General features: G+C 44.8%; 1 protein-coding gene across 1 annotated transcript in view; it reads left to right on the forward strand.

The window, feature by feature from the left end:
• RASGEF1C (RasGEF domain family member 1C) overlaps nucleotides 1–23,276 on the forward strand; it is a 72,450-nt gene that overhangs the window by 37,287 nt on the left and 11,887 nt on the right. Inside the window, exons 2-10 of the mRNA XM_064672129.1 lie at nucleotides 4,255–4,437; nucleotides 6,062–6,184; nucleotides 8,735–8,872; nucleotides 13,750–13,962; nucleotides 15,485–15,559; nucleotides 18,425–18,520; nucleotides 19,609–19,711; nucleotides 19,813–19,892; nucleotides 20,518–20,613. Coding sequence (XP_064528199.1) covers nucleotides 4,261–4,437; nucleotides 6,062–6,184; nucleotides 8,735–8,872; nucleotides 13,750–13,962; nucleotides 15,485–15,559; nucleotides 18,425–18,520; nucleotides 19,609–19,711; nucleotides 19,813–19,892; nucleotides 20,518–20,613 — 1,101 coding nt within the window. The 5' untranslated portion in view covers nucleotides 4,255–4,260. The remainder of the gene's footprint in view (nucleotides 1–4,254; nucleotides 4,438–6,061; nucleotides 6,185–8,734; nucleotides 8,873–13,749; nucleotides 13,963–15,484; nucleotides 15,560–18,424; nucleotides 18,521–19,608; nucleotides 19,712–19,812; nucleotides 19,893–20,517; nucleotides 20,614–23,276) is intronic.

Consider the following 23,276-nt stretch of genomic DNA (forward strand, 5'->3'; position numbering starts at 1 on the left):
GTACCCCAACAAGTGAGGAGGAACCTCTCCTGTGCCACCTTGCTCAGCACCACTTGCTCAGAGCTGGGGTTATTGATTGCTCTGTGCCACTGCTGATGGACATAATGTTTTGGTAAAATTAGTGCAAAATGCTACCAGCTCAACAGCATTTTGTGTTCCCTTTGTCCAGATAAGGCTGAGACCAATCTGCTTTTGTTTCCAATTTATTATCTTGATTTTCTGTAGGCAAGGAAGGAGCCATGTGCCCTGCCTTTTCCCACATAGGGAGGTCCTGTGTAATGGAGACCAGTCCCAGAAAGTGTCTGCCCCTGGTTTTTTTTTTTTTTGCTGTTTTAACCAGTGCAGAAGCATTTTTCCATCTCCAGGTCTCAGTCCTTCAGAGCACAGAGATAGTTTAAATGCCATGTGTGGGCAGCCACCTGTATCATCAGTCATTTTGCATGTTGGGGTGTGGAAGTTTGCCCTTCACCACCATCTCACCCACAGCACCTCCTCCAGAGCACCAGTTATCAAATGAAATGGGAATCTGATTTCCTTCTGAAATGAGAGGAACAACAAAACACTGTGTGTTGAATTGGACTAAAGTTCATGGAAGCACTTATTTGCTGAATGTTTGCATGCTTAAATCTCATTGACTGCAGGTTTAACTTCAAGTGGTTTTCAAGTGAGATTTTGAGACATTTCATGTGAGCTGTTGTTTCCAGGAAAAGTGGAAAAAAAGTTTTTATGCCCAAGGTGGACTTCTTTACAAATATCTGATAATCTGGACTCCATTTTTGCTTGCCATGGTTTATATGATAAAGCTCAGAATGGGGGCAGTACTAAACAGTTTGAGATAGGTGTGTATTAGAATCACAGAGAACCAGGAGGGACCTCTCATGGTCGTTAGAGAATCAGGGCTTGATGTTTTCTCAGGATCTTGTTTAGCTGAGTTTTGAAAATCCTTTGAATTGAATATCCTTTCCAGGTCCCTGTTCCAATTTCATATTGTGCTCAGGGGATGATTTTCTCTTCAGCTGGAATTTCCCTGCTGCAGCCTGGGGGTGCTGCCTCTCATCCTGTCACTGTGCTCTTCTGGGAAGGGTTTGCCTCTGTCTACACCACCTGCCTTTTCCATCATCCAAAACACCATCAGTACAATAAGACAAATCTCCTTGAGGTTGTTTGCTTGTTTGTTTTCCTCTCAGTGCTTCCCTTGTTTCTGTATTCTGGGAGTGATTGACAGCAGAGCCTTATCCTCTGCCTATTGCAAGCAGCTGTGTGTTTGGGCTCTTTCAAAGAAAGATCTTGTTTCTATTTAGTACTCTTGAAAAGAAAACTTTGGAAATGCATGAACAGAAAGAAGACATTAGGTGTTGTGAGCAGAGAAGTCTCTGTCCTACGTTCCTGTCTGCCAAGTAATAATGTTAGTTACTTTCAAGCTTAGTAGTGCAAGAGGTTCTTAGTCTTTGTAGAGTTGGCCTCATCCTGCTGTGAGCATAATAGTACCAGTTAACAGAGAACAAAAAGGCAGGTAGTTAAAACCCTCAGGTCTTCTTTGGTGGCAGGTAAGGTGGCAACCAGGTGCCAGCTCAGATACGACACAGGCCTTGCCTGAAAACTTGAGATTAGACCAGGAAATTTCTAATAAAAAGTCAAATTTTATTTCTTGACAACACCCAGGATGGATGTCCCAGCGACAGTTGTACAGCCGTTTCATTTCAGTTTAAAAAAAAAATGGTAACTTTTTTTTCAAAAACATTACTATATATTTTGGCAAGATTTCTCATGTAATAAGATGCAAAAGTTCAGGCAATATCCTGTTTAGATGTGTTTCTATTTGATAATAAAAATGGCATTGACAGTGAGGGATTGCACCGAATAAATCGTTACTTGTGAGTTCTGTTTCATGCTGAAGCCAGGATGTGTCCTGTAAGTTCACAGCTGTTTCAACTTTCTCTTTTCCTCATCTAGACAGCTGTATGTCCATGAGATTTATTTCTTGATCTGTGTGGACATGAAATCCTTCTTGGGATTATTGCCATAGAAACAAGCAATAACATAGAGCGTGTTAGAAGTAACAAATGGGATTTGGCAGTGCTTCCCATTTACTACACAGAGTCTAAGCTGTGTACAAAAAGCAGCAATTATTTGTTCTCAGAACCCTATTAGCAGGCACATCTGCACATTCATTAAAACCAGATACTTCAGCTTCCATCCTGGCTGGGATGACATTCAGATATTCTGGTCTTTAAACTAAAATCCAACGTGTATTTTATTTTTCAGTCGAGGCAGGAATTTGTTGGGTTTGGCATTTCGGTTCCTTTTTGGTGCTTGCAGATCCCAGAGGCAGCCCGTGTGAGCCTCCCAGGAGGAGATAAGATGCAGTGATCAAATCGCTGGCTCCAGGGAACGGTCCCTCCTTTGAAGGATGAAGTCACCCAAGTTTTGCTTGTAAAGCCTGATCTCCCACGGTGCTGGGACCCAGCTCCCAGCCTCTCCCAGGGCTTCACACCCTGCCTGGCTCACAGGACACTGCCCTTCTCATCCTGGGCGGCCCGGGGTGGCTCTGAGTTGGCAAAGCGCAGCAGCCTGAGCTGGAGGAGTAGATGGGTTGTGCCAGGCAGAGAGAGGGTTTTACAGGAGTGACCAGAACGTGCTGTACCTCTAAGCTGAAGCTGAGCTGACTGTCTGGGTCACAGCACGGCTGCTGATACATGAGGGAGAAAAGCAAACTTAAAATTTTGAGCCAAATCCATGGGGCAGCTTTTCAAGTTGTATGGGATGGTAAAGAGGCAGGAAAGCAGATGGGACAGAATACAGAAAAGGGCAGAGAAATATATTAAAAACTAAGGTGTGTCTGCTGGCTGAGTGTGCCCGAGCCTCGACAGGCTGAGGTGCAGCAACAGGCACTGCCAGCCCGTGGCCCTTCCGATGTGGGAGGTTGGTGCTGGCTCAGCAGACCCTGGGGTGCAGATCTTGCTCTTCCAGCAGGCAGAGGCTGTGCTCAGAAGGGAGAGCTGGAGTCCTGGGAGAAGTTCTGCAGCTGCTCGGGGCAGCAGGGGTTGGCTCTGGTACTCTTCCCACCCCTCATCTGTTTCCCATCCTCCCTTGCATGAGGTAAAATCAAACAGAACCAAATAGTCAGGTCCCAGAAGAGTCCCTTGCTCAGGATGATGTATTTGCAGACCTGTGAGGGAGCATGCACTGTCCTTTTCCCAGTCCATGTCCTGTAATGCTGCCTTTAGCTGAGGAGCGGCTTCCAGGGAGGATTTTAGAGGCAGCTTGAGATGCTTTAAAGCTCTCAGGGCAAAATCTGTCATACCTCTGCATCAGTTCAAAAACAAAACAACTTTGCTCAACAGAAGGAACATTTAAAGCTGATTGTAAACCTCAAAATAAGAGATGAAGCCTAGAATGCAGCCTGAAAAACCCAGAGAACCGAAAAACAGGGAGCTTGAAACTGGGCTATGTGCTTGGAGTCTGCCTGCCCTCCTTTTCCAAAGTGCTGAGGACTCTGCATCTCTGGTGAAAGGGATGAGTGCTCAGGATCTCTTTGAAACATTTATTTAGTACCTAAGTATAGATCTAGGACTGACTAACTTCAGGCTCCAAATATAGTGCAGGTGTCTGCCTTTTCCCTCTTCCTCATTTCTCTTTTCCCTGCTCTTTAATCTCTTCATCAGCTCCCACGTTCTCTGTTCTCTCCAACTTACTTCATTTTTCCATCCTCCCCCAGTTGGCTTCTGCTCCTGTTTCCACCTCCTCGCTCACTCTGACACCTCCTCTGTCCCATGGGAGCCACAGGGCACTTTTCAAGGTCCATCCTGAGCAAGCCTGAGGTGGCACTTCTGTTCTCTACTTCTCTCTCCCTCAGTTCTCTCTGCCTCATTCTCAGGAGGGCAGAGGTTCAAACAAACTGCTCCTTCTGCTCAGGAACTTGCTGAATTTCAGTCCCAGGTATCTCTCCTCTCCTATGTGGGACTGACCAGGGATGGCAGCAGAAAGGGAATCACCACAGACACTCTTGTTGGGATTGGGAGCCCAAAGTAGCTGCCATCACTTTCTGGCCCAAAACCAACTCAAAATGTCACATTTTCCTGTGTGCTTCCCATCACAGGCATGGTCTGCCAATGCCAACAATAAAAGCAGTTATCATGAAGGGACTGTGTTAATTCTGTGAACAAGAAACTCTCGTTTGTGTCTTGTGTTTTTCAAATCAACCAGGAGACAGAAGTGGCCGTGGGTCTGACGGGTCTTGTCTCTCTCTTGCAGGAAGGCATGCCCCAAACGCTGAGTTCTACCAGTATGTTTACCCCATGTGGCTTCAGCCCTCATCTACATACTTCAAAAGAAGGTGAACAAGGAGGACTGATCTTCCAGGATGGAAACCTTACCTCAGCATCTCTGGATGCTCTAATCCAGCATCTGATACCTACCACTGATTACTACCCTGAAGTAAGCAATTCACGGGATAATAAACGGTTTAATTCTGATGAATTGGGGCAGCACTTTATGCAAAAAGTGCAAATGTGTTAAATTTTGAATTAAGAAGGCTAATTTAAAAGCTGCATACAATTAAAGCTTGGTAAATTGATGCATTGCTTTAAATGCTGCTTCACTGCTCTATAATTGTTCCCATGAAAAAGCAGATCCCAAAGATGATACTGCCTTTAAATAAGAGAGCAGGGTTGGGGGGAGCTGTCCTGGTGATGAATTAGTGATGTAGCAGTTGGAACAGTTCAAAAATAGCAGTGCATCCCAGAGAGGTTTAGAGGAACACTGAAGCAAAAAACTTCCAAGTCTGAACTGGCATTAAATTAGCTGAATTTCAGTGGCTGCTGAAGTCAGCCAGGTTTGCCTGTTATGTACAAAGCATTCCCTCGGTGACAACAGAGATGCTTCTTCTGATGGGTTCATAATTTACCTGGGGTTCCAGTCACACCAGCTTTGCAGTCCCTGGACAGCACAGCCCAGATCCTAATCCTTGTTCCGTCAGTGAATATTGTTTTTCTTCACCAGCAGTGTGAGGATCTAAACTGGAAGCAGGTTTATGGTCCTGCAAGCTATTGACTTCATTGGATTTTGCACATCCTCCGTGGAATTCAGACACAGTTTGACTGGAAGACTTTTAAGTGCTAATATATCTCCATGGAAAGGCTTGTATTTCAAAGCACAGAGTAGCATTGACTTCTGGGCACTTTAGAAGACTGGGAAAGTTATCAATGCAGAGCAGGCAGCATATTTTAAATTACCCGGAGCTCAGTTTCTGATCAGCTAAAAATAAGTAATGAAGAGGCATCTCAATTAAAAAAAAAAAAAAGGAATAGAAAGGCAATAAAAATAGGTAATGGACAGATCAGGCTGTGAGATTTTCATTAAGCAATGTGTGATATGTAATATTATACCTGCTGCTCAGGAGCATGGCTAGGGCTGGGGGAAAGAAGATAATTCAGGTGCCAGGCGGGGTCAGGATGCAAGCAACTGAGGCTTCATGCATATATTTTAAATTCACTGCTGGGATAATTTAAATAATCCAAGGATTTATCCAGCAGACCTGCTTCCCACAGCTTCACAGATGTGGAACTGCATATGATGTGACTTGGCTGATAGAAATGAATTTTGGGGAGTTAGTAGAATAAATGAAATGTTGGTTAAAACAGGCTGGATGCAATTTGCAGGACAGGAGCAAGATGTGGCTAATGTGGGGGTGTCTGCAGCTCCCAGCCCAGTACAACACAGAGATTCCTGAGTGTCTGCACGTTTAGATTTACTGGCTGCCAGTATCCTGGTTGTGCTGTCTCCTGCACCTGGGCTTGCTCCTGCAGAGTGACCTACACACTGTCTTTGCTGGATATTTAGGCAAGCAAGGGCTGGAAGTGGATGCTGTGGAGAAGAGATGCCACTGCCTCCTGTGCCCAGTATAACCAGTTCCATATTCAGGGTCGGGAATCCTTATGTCTTCCAGACATAAAGGTCTTGCCCAGTGAAAATGCAAAAGCTGTGGAGTTCAGGGCTTTTATGGTCAATATTACCCACTGTGTGGCTGCTTACAGCAGGTCTGCTTGTGTTTCTCCCACAGAAAGCCTATATCTTTACATTCCTGCTGAGTTCCAGACTCTTCATCGAACCCCATGAGCTTTTGTCCCGAGTTTGTCACAAGTGCATTGAGCAGCAGCGGCTGGACGACCCCGTGCTGGACAAGGTTAGTTTACCTTTGCAGCAGAAAAATGTGAGGTGTTTCCAATGGGCAGAGAATTCTGGGGCTTTGCTCTGTGTCCTTTGCCTTCCTTTGGGTTGAATGAAGCTTTCTCACAAAGGATGACGGCTGCCGCTGAAATCCTGACATTGAGGCGTCCTAGTATCCATGTCTGAGAGCAGTGCTCCAGGCACTAATCACTTCAAATCTTCTTCTAATTTTCCCTTTCCCCCGTCTCAGTCTTCCCAGGTGACTTTCCTTCTTAACTTCTTTAAGGCTCTGATGAAGCCTGCGGGATGCAAGGAGGTAGGACATGAACCTCACTCACTGTCAGCTGCAGATGTCAACACACCACTCTCCCATTTTTACTCAATGCCTCTGCCCTTTTCCTTTCTTGCTTCTGGCACAGTAATATTTCCTCCTGGCCTTCCCTGTGCCTCTGAACACTCTGTAACAGCGTGCAGGTACCCACTCACCTCAGTGCTGACAGACCGGCCGCACGCCGGCGGCACTGCCTGGCACACCAGGAACGAGTGGAAACAGCAGTGAGGCTGTGACAGGCAAACAGATGAGAAAATCCAAGCTGTTCCTGCCTCAGCACTCCTCCTGCTTTGCCCCAGGGACTGTGCAGGCTGATACAGTGTGTAGCAACACATGTGCACCCTCTGGCAGTGCCACGGTGGTGACGGATCCCACTGGATCCTGTGCTGGATTCTGCCCAAGCTTTCCTGGGTACATTGAAGACCTGTCCTGTGCATTACCTGGAGCAGGAGATGCACCTTCAGAGCAGTAGAGGGGGGGAAAGAACATGCATTAGTTGCAACTTTCCAGAACCCCCAGGATTCTGAAATGATTCTCAGGATCAGCCTTTCCAGCTTTGAAACAGTGGTTTTGGCATCAGATACTGAGTCACCAACATCTGAACACCTGTGCTTGTTTTTGCACAGGCACCTGGTTGCATGAGTAACAGGAGCTCTGCCTTCACTGTGGAGAGCCATTCACCAGACTACTCAGCAATCCGAGACTTGGATTGCCCAGACACTCTTTGTTAATAGAAATATTTGTGTGAAGTGCACCAAGCAAAACAGGTTTTATAAGCTGTGATAGGTTCTGCTCTCCAATTCTATGACAGATACAAGTTTAGGAGGATTAAAATGTGAGCACTGCACAGTTTTGCTGCTCATTACACTTTCAAGAAATGAGAAAAGCTATCTTATTACCAAGATCTCTTATCTGCCTGGAGTGAATCTGTGTTTTGTAGTAACACAGGGTGGGTGGGACACAGCTGATTTTGTGTTCCTGAGAGTGGGGCCCACTTTGAAACTTTGCACACAAGAGACCTCCCATCCCCTGTGTCCTGTGACTTGCACAAAGTCCCCTCCATCGATTGGTAATACAGTTTACACAGCTGGAGCAAATGTCTCCCCAGACCTTTGTAGTTTCCAATAAAGCTTTCCCTTTAGCAGCCACCTGCTGGTCTTTGAGCCTGAGCTTAATGCTAGCTGACAGCAGTTATTTTTAGAGATGTGGTTCATTGAAACCTGTTGTTGGTGGAAAGCTGAAATATGCATTTTAACCACCTTGGTTGAAAAACAAAGAGCTGGGGAGCTTAAGAGTATAATTTTTCCTGATTACAGGGTACACTTTAGCTGCAGTACGTAGGATACAGAAGAAGGTTGTTTGTTTCAGTCTTGTTTTCTGTAAATAAAAATGCAGTTTGTTGTTTAACACAATTTTCTTTTCACATGTTCTTGGATAACAGAGGATGAAAGCTTTGGGAGCAGCTGTGCTGGCCATCTTTTGAGATAACACTAATGCACCAACTGTGCTATTCCCCACATTTCTCTCCTTGCCCCATATCGTCCTGACTGTTCCCACTGCTGCATCCTCTGATAAATCTACATCAAAAGTAAAGTGGATATCAGCTGTGTGTTATATGACTGAGTGTCCTTGTCCTGTCATGACCTTGAGCTCATATGGGAAGAGAGCAACATTATCAGTAGCCCAGGTCAAGTTACTAAAGTGCTGCTGTTTTGTCCATCTTTTCTTCATCTTACATCTGCCACTGGTCACTAAGTAGTTTTTTCATACAGCCAGAAAGCAAAGAAGCAAAAAAAAAACCTCTTGGTTGGTCAAGAAATTCATTCCAATCAATTTTTCAGAGAAGGATGAAAATGTAGCAGGGTTGTAAGTATGAAAGGGAACAAATGGTTCCAATCAGCAAAAAGGCCAGAAGTTTTTGAAAAAGGCATAAAGGTTGCACCAACAAAATGTCTACCCAGCCATAAACCAGACAATTGCATGTGCAGAATACTTAAATCTGCATGTAAAACAGACAGTTGTGCATGCATCTAAGTGCTGGTGTATTTTGCATGCCCAAGTGTATCATTTGTGCACCCCACTGTTTGTATGCAAGTGGCAGATTTTGCAGGTGCAACCATAAATGCCTTCTTTGAAAATCTGGCCCCACGTTCAGTGACACACATATTTGCTGGGAGACTTTAAGGAGTAAACACATTTCAGTCCCTGTCCATCATTCAATGGTTTCCATTTCAGGCTCGAATCAGAAAATTTGGACCCAAAATCTTACAGCTGCTGACGGAGTGGACAGAGACATTCCCGTATGACTTTCAGGAAGAGCGGATGATTGGCCATCTGAAAGACATGATTCACAGGATAGCCCCGTGTGATGAGGTGAGGATGCCTGATCTTGGATGTTGTGTTAAGATGTTAAATTCATTTTTCCGCTTGGTTTCCTCCTTTTGCCACATTCTGTTCCATGCCTCTTCCCGGATACTCTCACAGTTTTGTTCTCCTACAACGGGAAAAACCTGCAGTAGCTTCCCTGAAAGCCACATCTCTCACTTTGGGTACTCCTTGGCAGTGACATGGGGACACATCAGAGCGATCAGTAGAATTTATCTACTGCACATCGAATTGTAGGATAACAATATTCCCATTTTACAGAAGGAATATATGAAGGCACAGCACAGACTGAATGTGCTGGTGACAATTCAAATAGCAACAGAGCTGTGATCTCCCAGGTTAGAATCACAGAATCACAGAATGGTTTGGGTTCGAAGGGACCTTAAATACCATCTCATTCCAACCCCCTGCCATGGGTGGGGACACCTTCCACTAGACCAGGTTGCTCAGAGCCCCATCCAGCCTGGCCTTGAACACTTCCAGGGATGGGGCATCCACAACTTCTCTGGGTTTAAGTTCTTGTGTTTGAAGAAAATGCAAATATTAGTGAACATGTAGCTTCTCTGGGAGCATGAAAGTGGCAGAAGACAGCAGTGTGTGGCCTGCTGAGCAGCAGCTCAGGGTAGATGTCTGTATGGTCTCAGTGTTCAAACGTGAGCTGTGTGTGTGGCAGAGTAAGTCACAGTGAATGGAGTCTCTGGGAGACCTGCTTGCAAATTCAGGTGGGGGAACCCCATAAATTAGTTCAGAAACATTAAAACATTAAAAAGACCACAAAGTCCATGAAAATAATAAGCAAATAGTACACAGTCTCTAATTACTTCTAGGTTAACCATGGGATGTGGAATAATTCAGTTCCATTGGCTACATGAAGGCCTGGCCTCAGGCCACAGAGGGCTGCAGTTCAGTAGAACAACAAGAAAATACCCATGAGGCTGAGGAGAGAAGGAATCAGCGGGGCTGCAGCACAACAGAAATTAAATTGGGCCCTCCTACGCACATGAAATATGTCAGAAATGGGAACAGCTGCCCTTGGGCTGGGCTGGCATCATGTCTGGCACTTTCAGGGAGCTGTAGGCTGGCCTGGATCCACTGGCTGGGCTGGCCAGCCCGTGGGAGAGAAGGGGTGGGAAGGGGAAGCTGTGTGACACAGTGATGGAGGTGAAGGGAACAAAAATAAACTCAGAAAAGAGCCCAAGTGGCTTCAATTCCATTAACTAGAGTAGTGAAACTCCCTCTAGGGGAAGAGGCAATGGACTTGCTCCTGCCAACCACCACAAAAGGTGCCTTCCAGCCCTTCAGCATCAGTGAGAGAAACCCATACAGACCCACCAACATCATGTCCACTGGGAAGATGGAACCAGCCAAAGGGCAAAGAAGAGGGGCTTTGTGTGTGCAGTAGTTGCCCTGGTGAAGAGCCATAAATACAGTAAATCAACTTTCTGCATACAAAACAATAGTTTTATTTGTCTAACCTGAGCAAGCACTGCACACCTTTGCTCTGGAGAGTGCATGGCTGTGTACCAATGCTTGTGGGTGCCCTGGGAGCCCTCAGACTACATTAGTCTCAAATCATTGTTTTTCAGATATTACCGGGCACTGTGATTGCAAGTGATTATGCCTGAGCAAAATCAATAATTAATTTAAGAAACAGGTCATATCCTACAATGCAAATTTCCTTTTCTAAGGGACAGCACAGAAGAGTGGTGGTGCCCGTTAGTTGTTCGGAAGAAAGTTGTTCCTGTTGTGAGCCACAGAAAATAAAGACTGAAAGATTTGTGATGTCATGCAGTCCATGTAGGTCAGTGCAGGATTTTCCCCTGCAGTGTGTGCTCCTGTCCTTTGTAGAGTCCACTTTCTGAAGGCTCTGTGATGTGCTTAGAAAGGTGTCCATGCTGAGAAGCATTTCTGAGTAAGTGCTGTGATTTGCATTTAGAGCTAGAAATTTTAATTAAAATTTGAGTTCCTAAGCCACCTGCTGAGGCCTGCTGTCTTCAGAGGAACTTTCCCAGTTAAGAACGAAACATTTTCTTTAAATATTAAACAGTAGTTGCTTCTTTTGACTGTTAATGTGGCAGTGAAGTGAAATTGGTTGATGGAGTCCAGCATGCAGCCCCTGTACAGTGGGGGGTCACTTTGTGGCAAGATAATTACCAGCACACTGAAGGTAATGAACAATGTTGTTTTCACTTAGTGAATGTGGTTTAAAGAAGGCAGGAAATGCTTTTACAAGGGCAAAAGCAGGATTTTTTTTTTTAATTTTTTTTTTGTAATTTTTCCTCCAGTGCACACAGAAAAGCTTTCAGGCAGGGGTGCACCCAACCACTTGTATCTTCAAGAGGTCTAATTTCTGTGGAATTTTTTGTGTCCCTTAAGTGTCTCTCTCATTTCATTCTTTATTAAGTGATTGGCTTACCTGAGTCTTTGATTACTGTTGTCTATATCTGGTTTTTGTGCCATATTCTCTACAAAACCAAGTGAAACTAGATCTCTTGATAAGGATCTATTGAAAGACTGGCTAATATACATGTCTTCCAAGCAATTTTATGCTGCTTTTTGGCTTTTCATCCAAACAGTGAAGAATTTGATGCTGCACAGACATGGCTGGTCCAAGATTTCTCATCCAAACTCCTTTTAGAAAGATAACTGGGTTTCCAGCTAAGCCTTTTAGCCAGATGTTTTATATTTATTAGAAAACTTGGATTTCAGTGCTGTGCCTGCCCGCCCCCCCTCCCCAATTAATTTCCCTGTTTACAAAATATGTTCACAAAAAACCAAATATGTCACTATTTGAGTTTTCACTAAAAAATAACATTGTGTTCATAAGCAGATTTGCAAACACACCTGGATGTAAAACAGAGAAATATTTAGATGATGGTCAGTAGTTTGAGTCTGGGACAGTCTTTGTAAATCAAAAGTGTGACCACCTGTTTGCATGAGGAATTACATGAAGAAGGCCTGTAGTCTCTTTTGCTTGGAGCTAATACACATCCATAACAGATAAAAAATGAGGGTGGGCTTTTATTTTCCTCACTCAATTTTCACTCTTCCTGTGTGATCTGCTTCCAAATACATTCTGTGTTGTCATTCTCCAAGACAAGTCCTCTTGCCTTCTAGGTGCTTGCTTCATTTCAGACTTAACAGTTTTATTTTTAAAAAAAAAAAAAAAGCCTGTCTACATCCTGCTTATCTGGCCCACATTCTGGGCCAGCTCAAGAGGATGTATTTCTTGAGTGGAAGGAGAGGGTCCTCAGCAATGTGAAACCTTCTGTTAGAAAAGATGCGTCAAAGTTACAAAGTGTTGTCTCAAAAGTTGAAGCACTTGGGATGTTCTAAAGGTCTCCAGCCTTTCCTGTAATGAAGACACAGTAGGTGTATCCATGTTATTCTTCACTGTGAAGTAGAAGAATGTGCTACTTCCAGGGTGCAGATGGGATTCTGTGTAGGCAAAAAGGGCACTGACTCTAGTTTCTGGTTCCTTAAACACAAGTGCTGTCAATGCCTAACACTGAAGACTGTCCACAGCCTACAAAACTCTGAAGGAGACAAAGGCTGGATCTAAACCACAGGATTCAGTACTTCCCAGGAGCTCCCTTGGGCTGTGTCCAGCTTGGGACGTGACACAGGTGTGTGCTGGTCTTTGTGGGAGGCACCATCTCCCCCAGCTCCTGTGCTGGTGGTGAGCAGGGCGTGCAGGGTGCCAGGGTGAACATCTGTGCAGTGCAGGTGGAACAGAGGCTCCTTGCCAGCCCAGGTTCCTCACTGACAGATGACAAACTGATGTTACTGACAACTTGTCATTATCAAATCTTGTTTGGATGGGGAGCGAGGAGTTATTCCACTCGTGAGCAGCCAGGGGATCTCTCCACTGTGTGTCTTTGTGCCAGAAGAGTTGCTGGTAGTCACCAGCCTGTAAACTGTTCTCCCAAGTGACCATGCTCTTTGAAATTGGGCAAGCACCCATGCCCAGTGCTCATTTCTCTGGCTGGGAAAGCCCATGAGACCATATTCCTCAGCAGGGTATACTTCATCCTCCATGTATGGCTTTTGCCAAGGGCATTTCCAATCAATCCTTGTCTTTAGAGCCCATCTACCAGTTCTGTCCATTATCTCAGTCCTGTGATGTCTACATCTGTCAGTCATGAAGAGCTGCAGTAATTTCTTTCTGCCCATCCTCCATGGCCAGCAGCTCCACTCATTGTCTGTAAGGAGCTGCTCCAGCTCTGAGAACCACCTGGGCACCTTAGTAATGATCATCCTGCTGAGCACATGGCTGTGCTCAGAATACAGTATGAGCTTCCTTCAGTAGCAATTAACATTTTGGTTGTTAAATACTCAAAGCTACACAATGCTCCAACCACTCCACCTGGGTAGCAAGCAGCAGCAGCAGCATGCTCCTGCTGCATTCAGCTCAAAAGGATGGAGAGAATAGTGTTAGAAACATTTCTTACTCCTAATAAATAAGAGTTGACAAGGCACCATTAACAGGTAGAGTTCTCAGTCAACACGTAGCTGGTATAAAAGGACAGGTACTGAATGCTGCTGTGCTCCAGAAAGCTGCAGTAACTCATGTTGTAGCATTCCCTCTCCTCTGACCCTGATGTTGGCAGGAATATGGGAGTATCAGTGCCAGCCCAACCCACCAGTCCTGCCTGCCTCTTCTCTTGACTGCAGTCTCTTTCTGTGGTCCAGAGCAGAGAACTGTAATTAAGCCAACTGGTTATTCTGAAATAGGCTTGTTGGAAATAAAATGGTGACCTGTTGCTGGCTTAGGAGTATCTTGCAGAAGGGAAAATTCAGCACAAAAACACTCCGTTGTCAAATTTTCTAAGTGGCTTATGTTCTTTCTCTCCCTGTCTCTCCAGGCCTACTGGAAAAAGATGAATCAGCTTTTGCAAACCCTGAATCAGAAGCTTGCCACCCTCAGCCATGGGCAAGAAGGGATTGTCAAGATCAGTGCTGCTGTCTCTGACAAGCTGGTTGCCTTTAAAACTAAACCCCCATCAATTCAGAGAGAAATCCTGAGTGTCTGCAGTGACCCCTACACTCTGGCTCAGCAGCTGACACATGTGGAGCTGGTAAGTGGGAATGGTTCCCAACTTCTGCAGCCAGAGGTATTATTTTAAGCCATCAGCTGCTAAGTATTCCAGACATAACTAAAAAATGTCTGCACTGCTGCAGCACATCTCATGCTGTATCAGCACTGCAGCAGGAGGCAGGGTTTGACAGGTTAAGGGATGCTTGGGAAGAAAACTGTAAATCACAGTGTTCCTGTGCATCTTGGAGAGGGTCACTGCACTTCAGCTTGCTTGTTTGTGAAATGTGAATCACAGTCCCAGGAAGATCCAGTCCCAGGAAGGTCACTTCTATAAGGTGCTCAGAGCCCCACAACCTGCAGGTGCTGTTGAAATGGCTGGTCATTAACCCTTCTGTCAATTTGGAAGGAATTTTAGCAGTTCAAATCCATTCCTCTTGATACACAAAGCATCTGAGTTGTCTGATATGGTTTTCATTCTTCCCTTTGGGTGTGCAGATACCACCCACAGGAAGTCCTGCTGTTCCCCCGGTTGGGCTGCAGTCCTCTCCCAAACAGGCTCTTGTTGGTAATCACTCCAGTTGCAGTGCCAAAACATTGGACAGCCTGTTGTGTTGCACACCCTTCTCCCAGGGTCAGGTCCTCCCTGCAGACCTCCTGGATGTGCACAGGAGAATGTAAAACATTGCTGCCCTCTGCAGATCTCCTGTTGCTCTGATGACTCCCTGCTGCCTGTCCTGTGGACACTGTTCATCCTTGAGAGGAAGGCTGGGAAAGCAAACCATGAAATGGATTGTGGATTGGAGTGAATATCATGAAATTAGCCTTGGGAATTCTGAAGGTAGTTGATATTCTATTGTCAAGAAGTGGAATGGTTCAGAAATCCCAAATATAGGATTATCTCACCTAGGTTAGTTTTCAGAACATGCAGGCTTGGCTCTCTTTGCTTTATGTAACTTAAGCCAGAGAGTAGAATTCCTTTTGCCTGGAGTCTTTTTCTTGCTTTTGTTTTTTTTTTCCTCCATAGTACAACTATCTTCCAAGGGGAGATTCCCTGTAACTGAGGCATCACTGCCTTTTTAAAACAGATGCAGTTAGAGGTTTTCATTCCACTGTACTGTAACCAATGCTCTCTGCCTTCTTTTTCATTACTACATGTGATACACCAAGTACTCTGCACTGAAACTGTCTGATGCTTAGTTGTTAGTAAGAATTATTTGCTGCTTATTTAAAACAGTTATTTGCTGGACCATAGCAGGTCTGAGGCAGCATCAAGCACAGAACTGAGATTTGCTGACTCCCAGATAGAGCCCTGTGCATCCAGCACAGTGGAGGGGACTCTTACTGTGGCTTGTCAGTAATGAGACATATTTATGCTCATTTTCTTCTTTCTGCTGAAATAGTTCTAATTGTTCTTATGAATTTTAATGTGTAGTGTTGGTTGGCTGTCTACCAGCTCAGTTAACACCATTCAGAGGTGACTGATAATGGCAATGCCTTACCAAGGGAAATAGGAGATTCTGGGGTGCTTTCTGATTTTTTCCCTCTCTCTTCCCCCCCAACAGGAAAGGTTAAGTCACATTGGACCCGAGGAGTTTGTGCAGGCATTTGTACATAAAGACCCTCTGGATGGCACCAAGGTATGGTTTCTCTGCATGCAAAGTGTCTCCTGTGATGTTTGCCCAGGTGAACTGGTGTGATGAGGTCCCCAAGAGCAGGGCCTGAGGCACGTGCTGACCGAGGCCAAGTGGTGACCTGTGTCCTCCCATCAAGGATGGGACCTGTTGGCAGAGCTTGCCCTGGCAGGTCATTGCCATTCCTTCCTGGTGAGAGTAAAAGACTGGCCAGCACCTTGATGTTCTGTTTTCTGGCTTGTTCCTCCCAACCTGCTTTGACTGGGATGGATGGTTTGTGGCTTTACACATCCAGGGAATGTCTGTTCCCTCTGTTGAAGGCTTAGAGGCTCGGGATGTGATGTAATGCCCAGAGTGTGTGCCCAGACACCACAGTAATGAGTCAGTGCATCATGAATCAATGTACTCCTCTCTCTCCACACAACAGCTGTTAACCCAAAGCACCACAGGGAGTGGAGTGCCTGACCAGGGCTTCATCCAAAGGCTGTGAAAGCCACTTGGAGTCTTTCCACTGATTCCACTGGGGTCTGAAGCAGCATTTCAGTGAGTGCCTCAATGAGGAAAGAGACTTCCTAGCTGGAGAGGGAGAGTCAGAGATTTCACATATTGTCTGAAAAGAAAGAGGGTGGAAAATTCTTCCCCTGAACTGCATGTGGGCTCCCACTGAGATCATACATCAATGGCAGAATTTCCTCACTGGATGCCGAACATGTGTTTGTAGTGCTGCACAAAGCTTGTAATGGTGAAAAGATGGATGGATGGATGGATGAGAAGTGCAGCATTCTTCTTCTTGGAGCCACAGAGATTCTGCAGTTGGTTTCAGGGTGAGGGAAATGACAGAGATTCAGTTCCAGGTATTCTGAGCACTGGTCACATTCTTTAGGAAGGAACCCCTCGCTTGCACTGTAACCTCCTTCCAGGAAGTCATAGAGAGCAAGAAGGTCCCCCCTGAGCCTCCTTTTCTCCAGGCTGAGCCCCCCCCAGCTCCCTCAGCCACTCCTCATCAGATTTGTGCTCCAGACCCTTCCCCAGCTCCTTTGCCCTGTGTGGCAGCACAAACCCTACGTGGAGTCACATTTTCCCTGACCTGTGAAGAACACCCCTGTTGAGCACAGGGGGTTGGCTCAGGTCTGAATTCCCTCCAGCTGAAGATCATATTAAACATCTTTCTTGTGCGAGGGTTTCAGAAGGCTTCACTTATGAATGTTTATCAAGCATTCTGAGTTGCAGATGGAAGATGCTTGGGAGGTGCTAAATATTGCTGCCATTTATAAAGCTTAACCTTTAAAAAGCAGTCTGTCTCAACTTTAACTGCTGCACATTTCTCACAAGTTTTGTGTTATTATCTGTGGTCCTTACGCCCTGGCACAGGACAACAGTGCTGAGATGGAAATACCATATTTGGAACAAAAATGGGGTTTTGTGTATTTTTTGCTGTAACAGGGAACAAGAAACAGAGCTCGTGAAAAGCAGCTGCTGTGCGTAGACTGGGGCTGATTTGGGTTTCCTTTGGGTTTTCTGGTATTTGCATGCTGCTTGCTGACATTTACTTTTGAGATGCTTTTAAAATACACTGTTACTGTATATGTAGTCTATTCATAAAGTGCCTCAGAATTCCAGCCTTGTTAAGCTTTGCTCCTCCATAGCATGGTACTGTGACTTATGTTTCTAAACACGCCTGTATACAGAATCACAGGTGAATATTTTCTTACTTGGAATTACCTAGGGAATCCAATTAAGCCTCATTACTGAAGGGGTTCTTAGTCATTTGTTTGCCTGACATAATATGAGTGATCCCATTGACATTAATGGATCTGTGCTTATGCATTGTGATTTTCTTCTTAATGACACGTGTTTATAGTAGTGCTGGGAAATGATCATCCTAATAAAACAAAAAAATCAGTATTCTCTGGTACCCTCTAGTGGATGTTAATGAATGTTCAAACAAATCTCGTGAACTCCAGAGAGCTGTGTGTCCTACATGGACTGTCTAACAACTTAGGGCTGGGAAAAGGGCTGGGATTCTTAAAATCCCAAGCAACATCTTCAGGCTGTGCGAGCTGCCCTATCACTCCTCTGAAGTCAAATTATCTGTTGATGACAAAGGAACTGGAAGAGTTCAGCCAAGTATCTGCTCCCACAGCCTGTATCAGTTATGGGAATTTATGTTCAGTTGTATATAAGTAAGTGAAAAATGTGCTTCCTGTAATGGCTCTTATCACTGAAGTGTCTCTGGCACGTAAGTGACCTGTTCAAGCGCAGCCATCACGGCAGAGCTGGTCACTAAGAGCCTGTTTTCCTGAAAACTCAATCAGGGAAATAGTTTGGTGTTTTTTCATAAAGAACCAACTATAACTGTATTTTTTCTTGCTTATCTCTTGTACACTTCACTAAATTCCAGTCTCTTCTCTCCAGAAAAGGGCTGTGGGTGATTGCATTTACTGAAGGGAGTCCCAGAATCAAGGCCACAGACTGGGTGTGCTGTGGAAGGCTGTGCCTGTCTTATTTTGCCTGCATATTCTTGTTGCTGTCAGAAGCCTGCAATGCCCCAGCTGTTCATATCCCAGTGAGCAAGGGTCAGTGCAGCCAGTGTTCACTGACAAAACAGGCAAAACAGGCTGTTTTCTGTACCCCAGTGTGAATGGTACAGAAAACACCAGCAGTGTGACCCTCAGCTGGACCCCCCTCTGCCACCCACCCACCCATCCACCCACCCAGGGACTTTTAAAAGGGGCCCTCAGTGCACAGTCTTCCATGTGCATGAGAGAGATGTGGCCAGTCATCATCACCTTTGTGCAGCATTTATCTTAGTGATCAGCCAGCTACCTGGAACACAGTTAAATCTTTCTGTGGTTTTTTTTCCCCCCCCAGACTTGTTTCAGTGAACAGAAGAAGACGAGTAACCTTGAGGCCTATGTGAAATGGTTCAACAGACTCTGCTATCTTGTAGCAACAGAAATTTGCATGGTAAGTCAAAAGTACGTGGCATGTTTTACCACACGCCTGAGGTACCACTCTGAGATCTTACATTAATAAGCAAACCTGGGGATTTACTTCTTATGACCCAGCAAAGCATCTGATGGGAAGTTTTAGTGATACTGCACTTGCAGAAGCGACCTGATAAATGACAAATGTATTGCAAAGCAGAGCCGGCAGCACACGAGGGATGCACTGTTCTCTTGATGTAGTAGGAGCACAGTGTGGAATAATGAACCCTGCAGGGAAGAAGAGAGGAAAAAATGCCTTGAATTATCCTGTGAGATTTCTGCCGGAAAAGATTCTGGTGGAGCCGTGTTTGTTACCTGTCATCCTAAGGCTCTGTTGTGTGTGTAAATTCCCACTGCATGGCTCTTTGTCCCATTGCTCACTACTGTAGCTGTGACTGTTGTTTCTTAACTTGGTCATGGTTTTAGTTTGTTTAATTTGGCCCCGTCAAAATGCAATTAATGTTTTCCCCTTTGGAAAGGGTGTGGAAGGGATGAATAATAATAGTTTAAAAGAGCCTGGATAGCCCATGACACATAAGAATTACCACTTGAAGATCATCTTTGGGAAAGGGAGGGTGATTCCAGTCCAATTAAAATGTGTATTTAAAATGCACACTACCGTTTTGCCTGGCTGTATTGCTGGAAGGGACAGAGAAGGGAAAGGGATTAATGCAGTGAAACAAACTCTTTCTGGGACAAGGATGCTGCTGTTATATGGGTGTGAAATCCTGCCCTTAGGAAAGTCTGTGCTGATGTGCCCAGTGACTGGAGAGAGGCCAGCAGGGAGCTGAGGCCCTGCTTGGGCTGCCTGTTCCAGCACTGAACAGTCACTGAGGCCAGCCTGGGGATTGCTGTGGGTTTCTTCTGTGTCACTGCCATGAGAACTTTGATTTTGGAGGCTGCCAGTCACCAGCATCCACTGGATTGCTGGAACAGAATTAGGGACAGTGACTAACAGCAGATGGTCCAAACTGTGCATGGAACCATGCTGTACATGGTACAAATGCCTAGGATGACCTCCAGTTCTGCCTCTGCTTATTACAGATATTCATTTATTTTAATTTACAGCCTGCAAAAAAGAAACAGCGAGCACAAGTCATTGAATTCTTCATTGATGTTGCCCGAGAGTGCTTTAACATAGGGAATTTTAATTCGCTGATGGCAATCATTTGTAAGTACAGCTTCTAACCAGGTCTCTCCATCAGCTGTCGCAGATGAAAAAGGAAGCCCAATTCTTATCCATGGCTCTCTTTTTTTCTCTCTCACTCATAGCTGGAATGAACATGAGCCCAGTTTCCAGGCTAAAGAAGACTTGGTCAAAAGTGAAAACAGCCAAATTTTTCATTCTCGAGGTAAAGAAAAGAAAAATTAAAGAAAGGTGCTGATGTACTGCTTGAATTATATTCTGGATATTTTGTTTGGGAATTTTCACATTATTAGCCAGGTATGAGATGTTTGCAGACACGTTTGACAGGCAGAGGGCCAGATTCTAAGCTGAAATTTCCCAGGTGCAGTGAGGAAGGTGTGAAGCTGCTGATATGTAGAGGGGATTCAGACACTCAAATAAATAGGAGAAATAAAAAAAAATAGAAATATGAGCATATATGCCATAGTGCTTCCATTGATGCTGAATGTAAAGTTCCGAGTCTGTACCTTGGATGTTGAGTGAACAGCGGCCCAAGGTTGGTTTTTTTGTATTGAAGATTCTTTGGCAGATATAAAGTGTGTAGTCCTTATTCTTTCACATAAAGCTCAGTAGGCTGTTAGTAAAAAAATCAAAGGTGTGAACAGCCATGGGCTGTAACCTCTCACTGTGTCTTTGGTGCGTGGAGTTCTGCGGGTGTGTGGATTCTGAAGACGTACCTTTTCAAGATGTAGGCTAAGCTCTGCTCAGGGTTTGCTACAACTGAGTGTAAAGTTGTTTTTGGAGGACCTGGGTTGCCTTCTAACCAACAGTGTCTTCTTTTGTGCATCCAGCACCAGATGGACCCCACTGGTAACTTCTACAACTACCGAACAGCGCTGCGGGGGGCTGCCCACAGGTCCCTGACGGCACACAGCAACAGGGAGAAGGTGGGTGTGACCACATCTCATCCATCTCCACAGAGGTGCAGTGCATTGCTGCTGGGAGCCAGTGGCTCAAAGGCTTGATGCAGATGTTCTCCTCCCTTCCATGGGTCACCAGTGCGAGGCTTGTGCGCTGCTGAATGCAACTGGAAATGTAAATCTGTGGCTGAAGGAGTCTGAAGTGGGTCCAAGGGCTTTGTGGACTTGCTCTCAGACACCGGGGGGCTGGAGAGGGCAGGACACACAGCGTGGAGGATGTTGTTGCAAACATCTCTATATCCCTGGGAAATTCACATTGTTTAGGTTGATAAACCTGATGGAACAGGTATTCCAGCCTAAAAATGAGTTTCATTTTGGTATGGAGCATCAGCCTGGCAGGCCCAGGTGGAACTGTGCTTTGGTACAACCGTGCTCTGAGGCTCTGGCAGACAAGCCCCTATTGTGCAGAGTGTGATGTGAGATGGAGAGAGAGGGCACAGCACTGGAGATGAGGTGGTTCTCCAGTTACATTAGGGAAAGATGACTTATCACAAGCACTGCAAAGGAGTCTAGTCTGAATCCATTGCAGCAAATTTGGAGTGATATTCTGTCCTTGTGAATTTTCATTTCATTTGGTCGTTGCTGCCATTTCAGTGAGCAAGAACTGAAGTGTTTCATCAAGTGTTCAGGGCAGATACGGAGCTTTCTGACATGTCACTGATGCTGCAAAAATCAGACTGACAAGATGTTGGAGTGCAGGATCCTCCTGTTTTGTGCCCCAGTGTGTTTCTTGTTAATTTTCTTATTTCTCCATTCAATTCTCTATTTTTTTTGTTTTATGGAAGAGGGTTTTTATTTAACACTACAATTGCCCATAGTCAGAAATGGGTAATCTCTGCACAGGGCATGGCAAAGGTAAAGTAGATACTGCAGGAACAAGAATAATATGGAATTTAGTATTCATTCACTAGAGGAGCCAGACCAGATGCTAATCTCACACCCTTGTAAATTTGATGTAAATCTGCTGAAGCTAATGGAATGTCCCAGCATTTACAGTGAAATGAGATCAGCATCTGGTGGCAGGCTGACTCAGCTGCAATGGGAGTACACTGAGTTGTTCTGAAAAGCACTTCTCTGTGCAAAGGAGGGATGATGGCTTTGGATGTTTGGGGCTGGCAAAGAAATTCTTTTAACTCTCATGCACTGCAGTGAGGATCTGTCAGTCTGAGGTGCTTTTGCAGTTTAGTTCTTCTGTGACCATGATAGATATTCAAACCAATTCTTCAGAGTTTGACTTAATTTCCTGTGAAGTCAGCAATCTCTGTCATATCTCTACCCCTAGCTGGTTAATACTGAGGGCAGAGAGGTTATTAGATCAAAAGGAATCTACTTTACATCAGAAAAAGCCATATTCTGTTTTCTGAACATTAGTTCAAGAAAATGCTCCAGGATATGATTTGGTAGCTATTCAAACAGTATTTTACAATGTCAGATAAAGCAGATCATGTAATGCTTGCTGTAGGATTAAGGAATATTGTTTCTTTTTATAAGCAAGACTTATTTGTTTTAATGAGCTTGAAGAAAATTGAAAGAACACGAATCGCTTTTTTTGATAGAAAATGTTATGTTGCTCCTTGGCAAACACATAGCAAAGCTCACTCTGAAGAAAATTTTTATCTTCAAACTGAACTGTGCTTTCAGAGGGGTGTTACTCATTAGTAACTAAGTCTGGTTTTGTCTATGCAGTCAAACGACCTGTGACACCTCCAAAATTAAGTCATTCCACAGGGAAACCCTGCACTGTGCTAATGACTTGTCCCTGGCTTTGAAATGTTGGGAGTATGTACAGTGCAGTGCCATGTGTTGTTGCTGTCTGATGCTGTGGAGGAAGAACATGTTGGATCTCATTAACTTCCTTCTTTCTGCAGGAGGCAGTTGTGTTTCATCATGTGGGTGGGTTGGATGGCACGGGGGGGGGAATCAAAACAGAGAGTAATATGAGTTTCTGGCACTAACCCAGATTTTATGCTAGTAAAGTGCCTGGATTGAAGCCAAACCACTTTTGTTGGTTTTCCTACATAAATTTGGAAAGCAAAACATACTGGATGATACATTTTTATTGGGGAAATAAATGGTGACCCAAAGACAGAAATCCCATGAAAATGTGTAAAGAACTGGTATCCTCGGGTATGCCTTTGGCACCTTTTGGATGCAGATGAGAACGAGCTCTGCCATGTTCTCAGCTGACTCGTGGCTTTGTAGCTGTATTAGCATGGCATTGAGCCCACATTCATGTACCTTCCCTCTCAGCAAGGCTTTTCACTCCTGTTCAGTACCACTAATGGTGGTGACCTTGCTCCCAGGCAGTGTGGAGCAGGGCAGGACAAGCTTGCATCTGCCTGCAAAAAAAATATGTAGACAGAACTTGGCAGTCATTTCTAGCTGTGGATCAGTGTCTGGCTCCAGCTCTCTATCTATCCACAGTGGTTACAGTGGTCATCATCATTTTTGGTAGAAAATAAATCACAGACTGAATTATATTGTTTACTGCAGGTTTGTTGATCTAGTTTGAATATTGTGAAAATGAGTCCTGAAACACACTTAGCTCAGTTTGCCTAGAAATTGTTCCACCTGACCCTGATAGGGGGATAGGATGTGCTTTGTTTTCATTCTGAATTTTATCAGGATAA

Source organism: Pseudopipra pipra, chromosome 15 (genome assembly GCF_036250125.1).
Source record: "Pseudopipra pipra isolate bDixPip1 chromosome 15, bDixPip1.hap1, whole genome shotgun sequence".
Classification (NCBI taxonomy): Eukaryota; Metazoa; Chordata; class Aves; order Passeriformes; family Pipridae; genus Pseudopipra; species Pseudopipra pipra.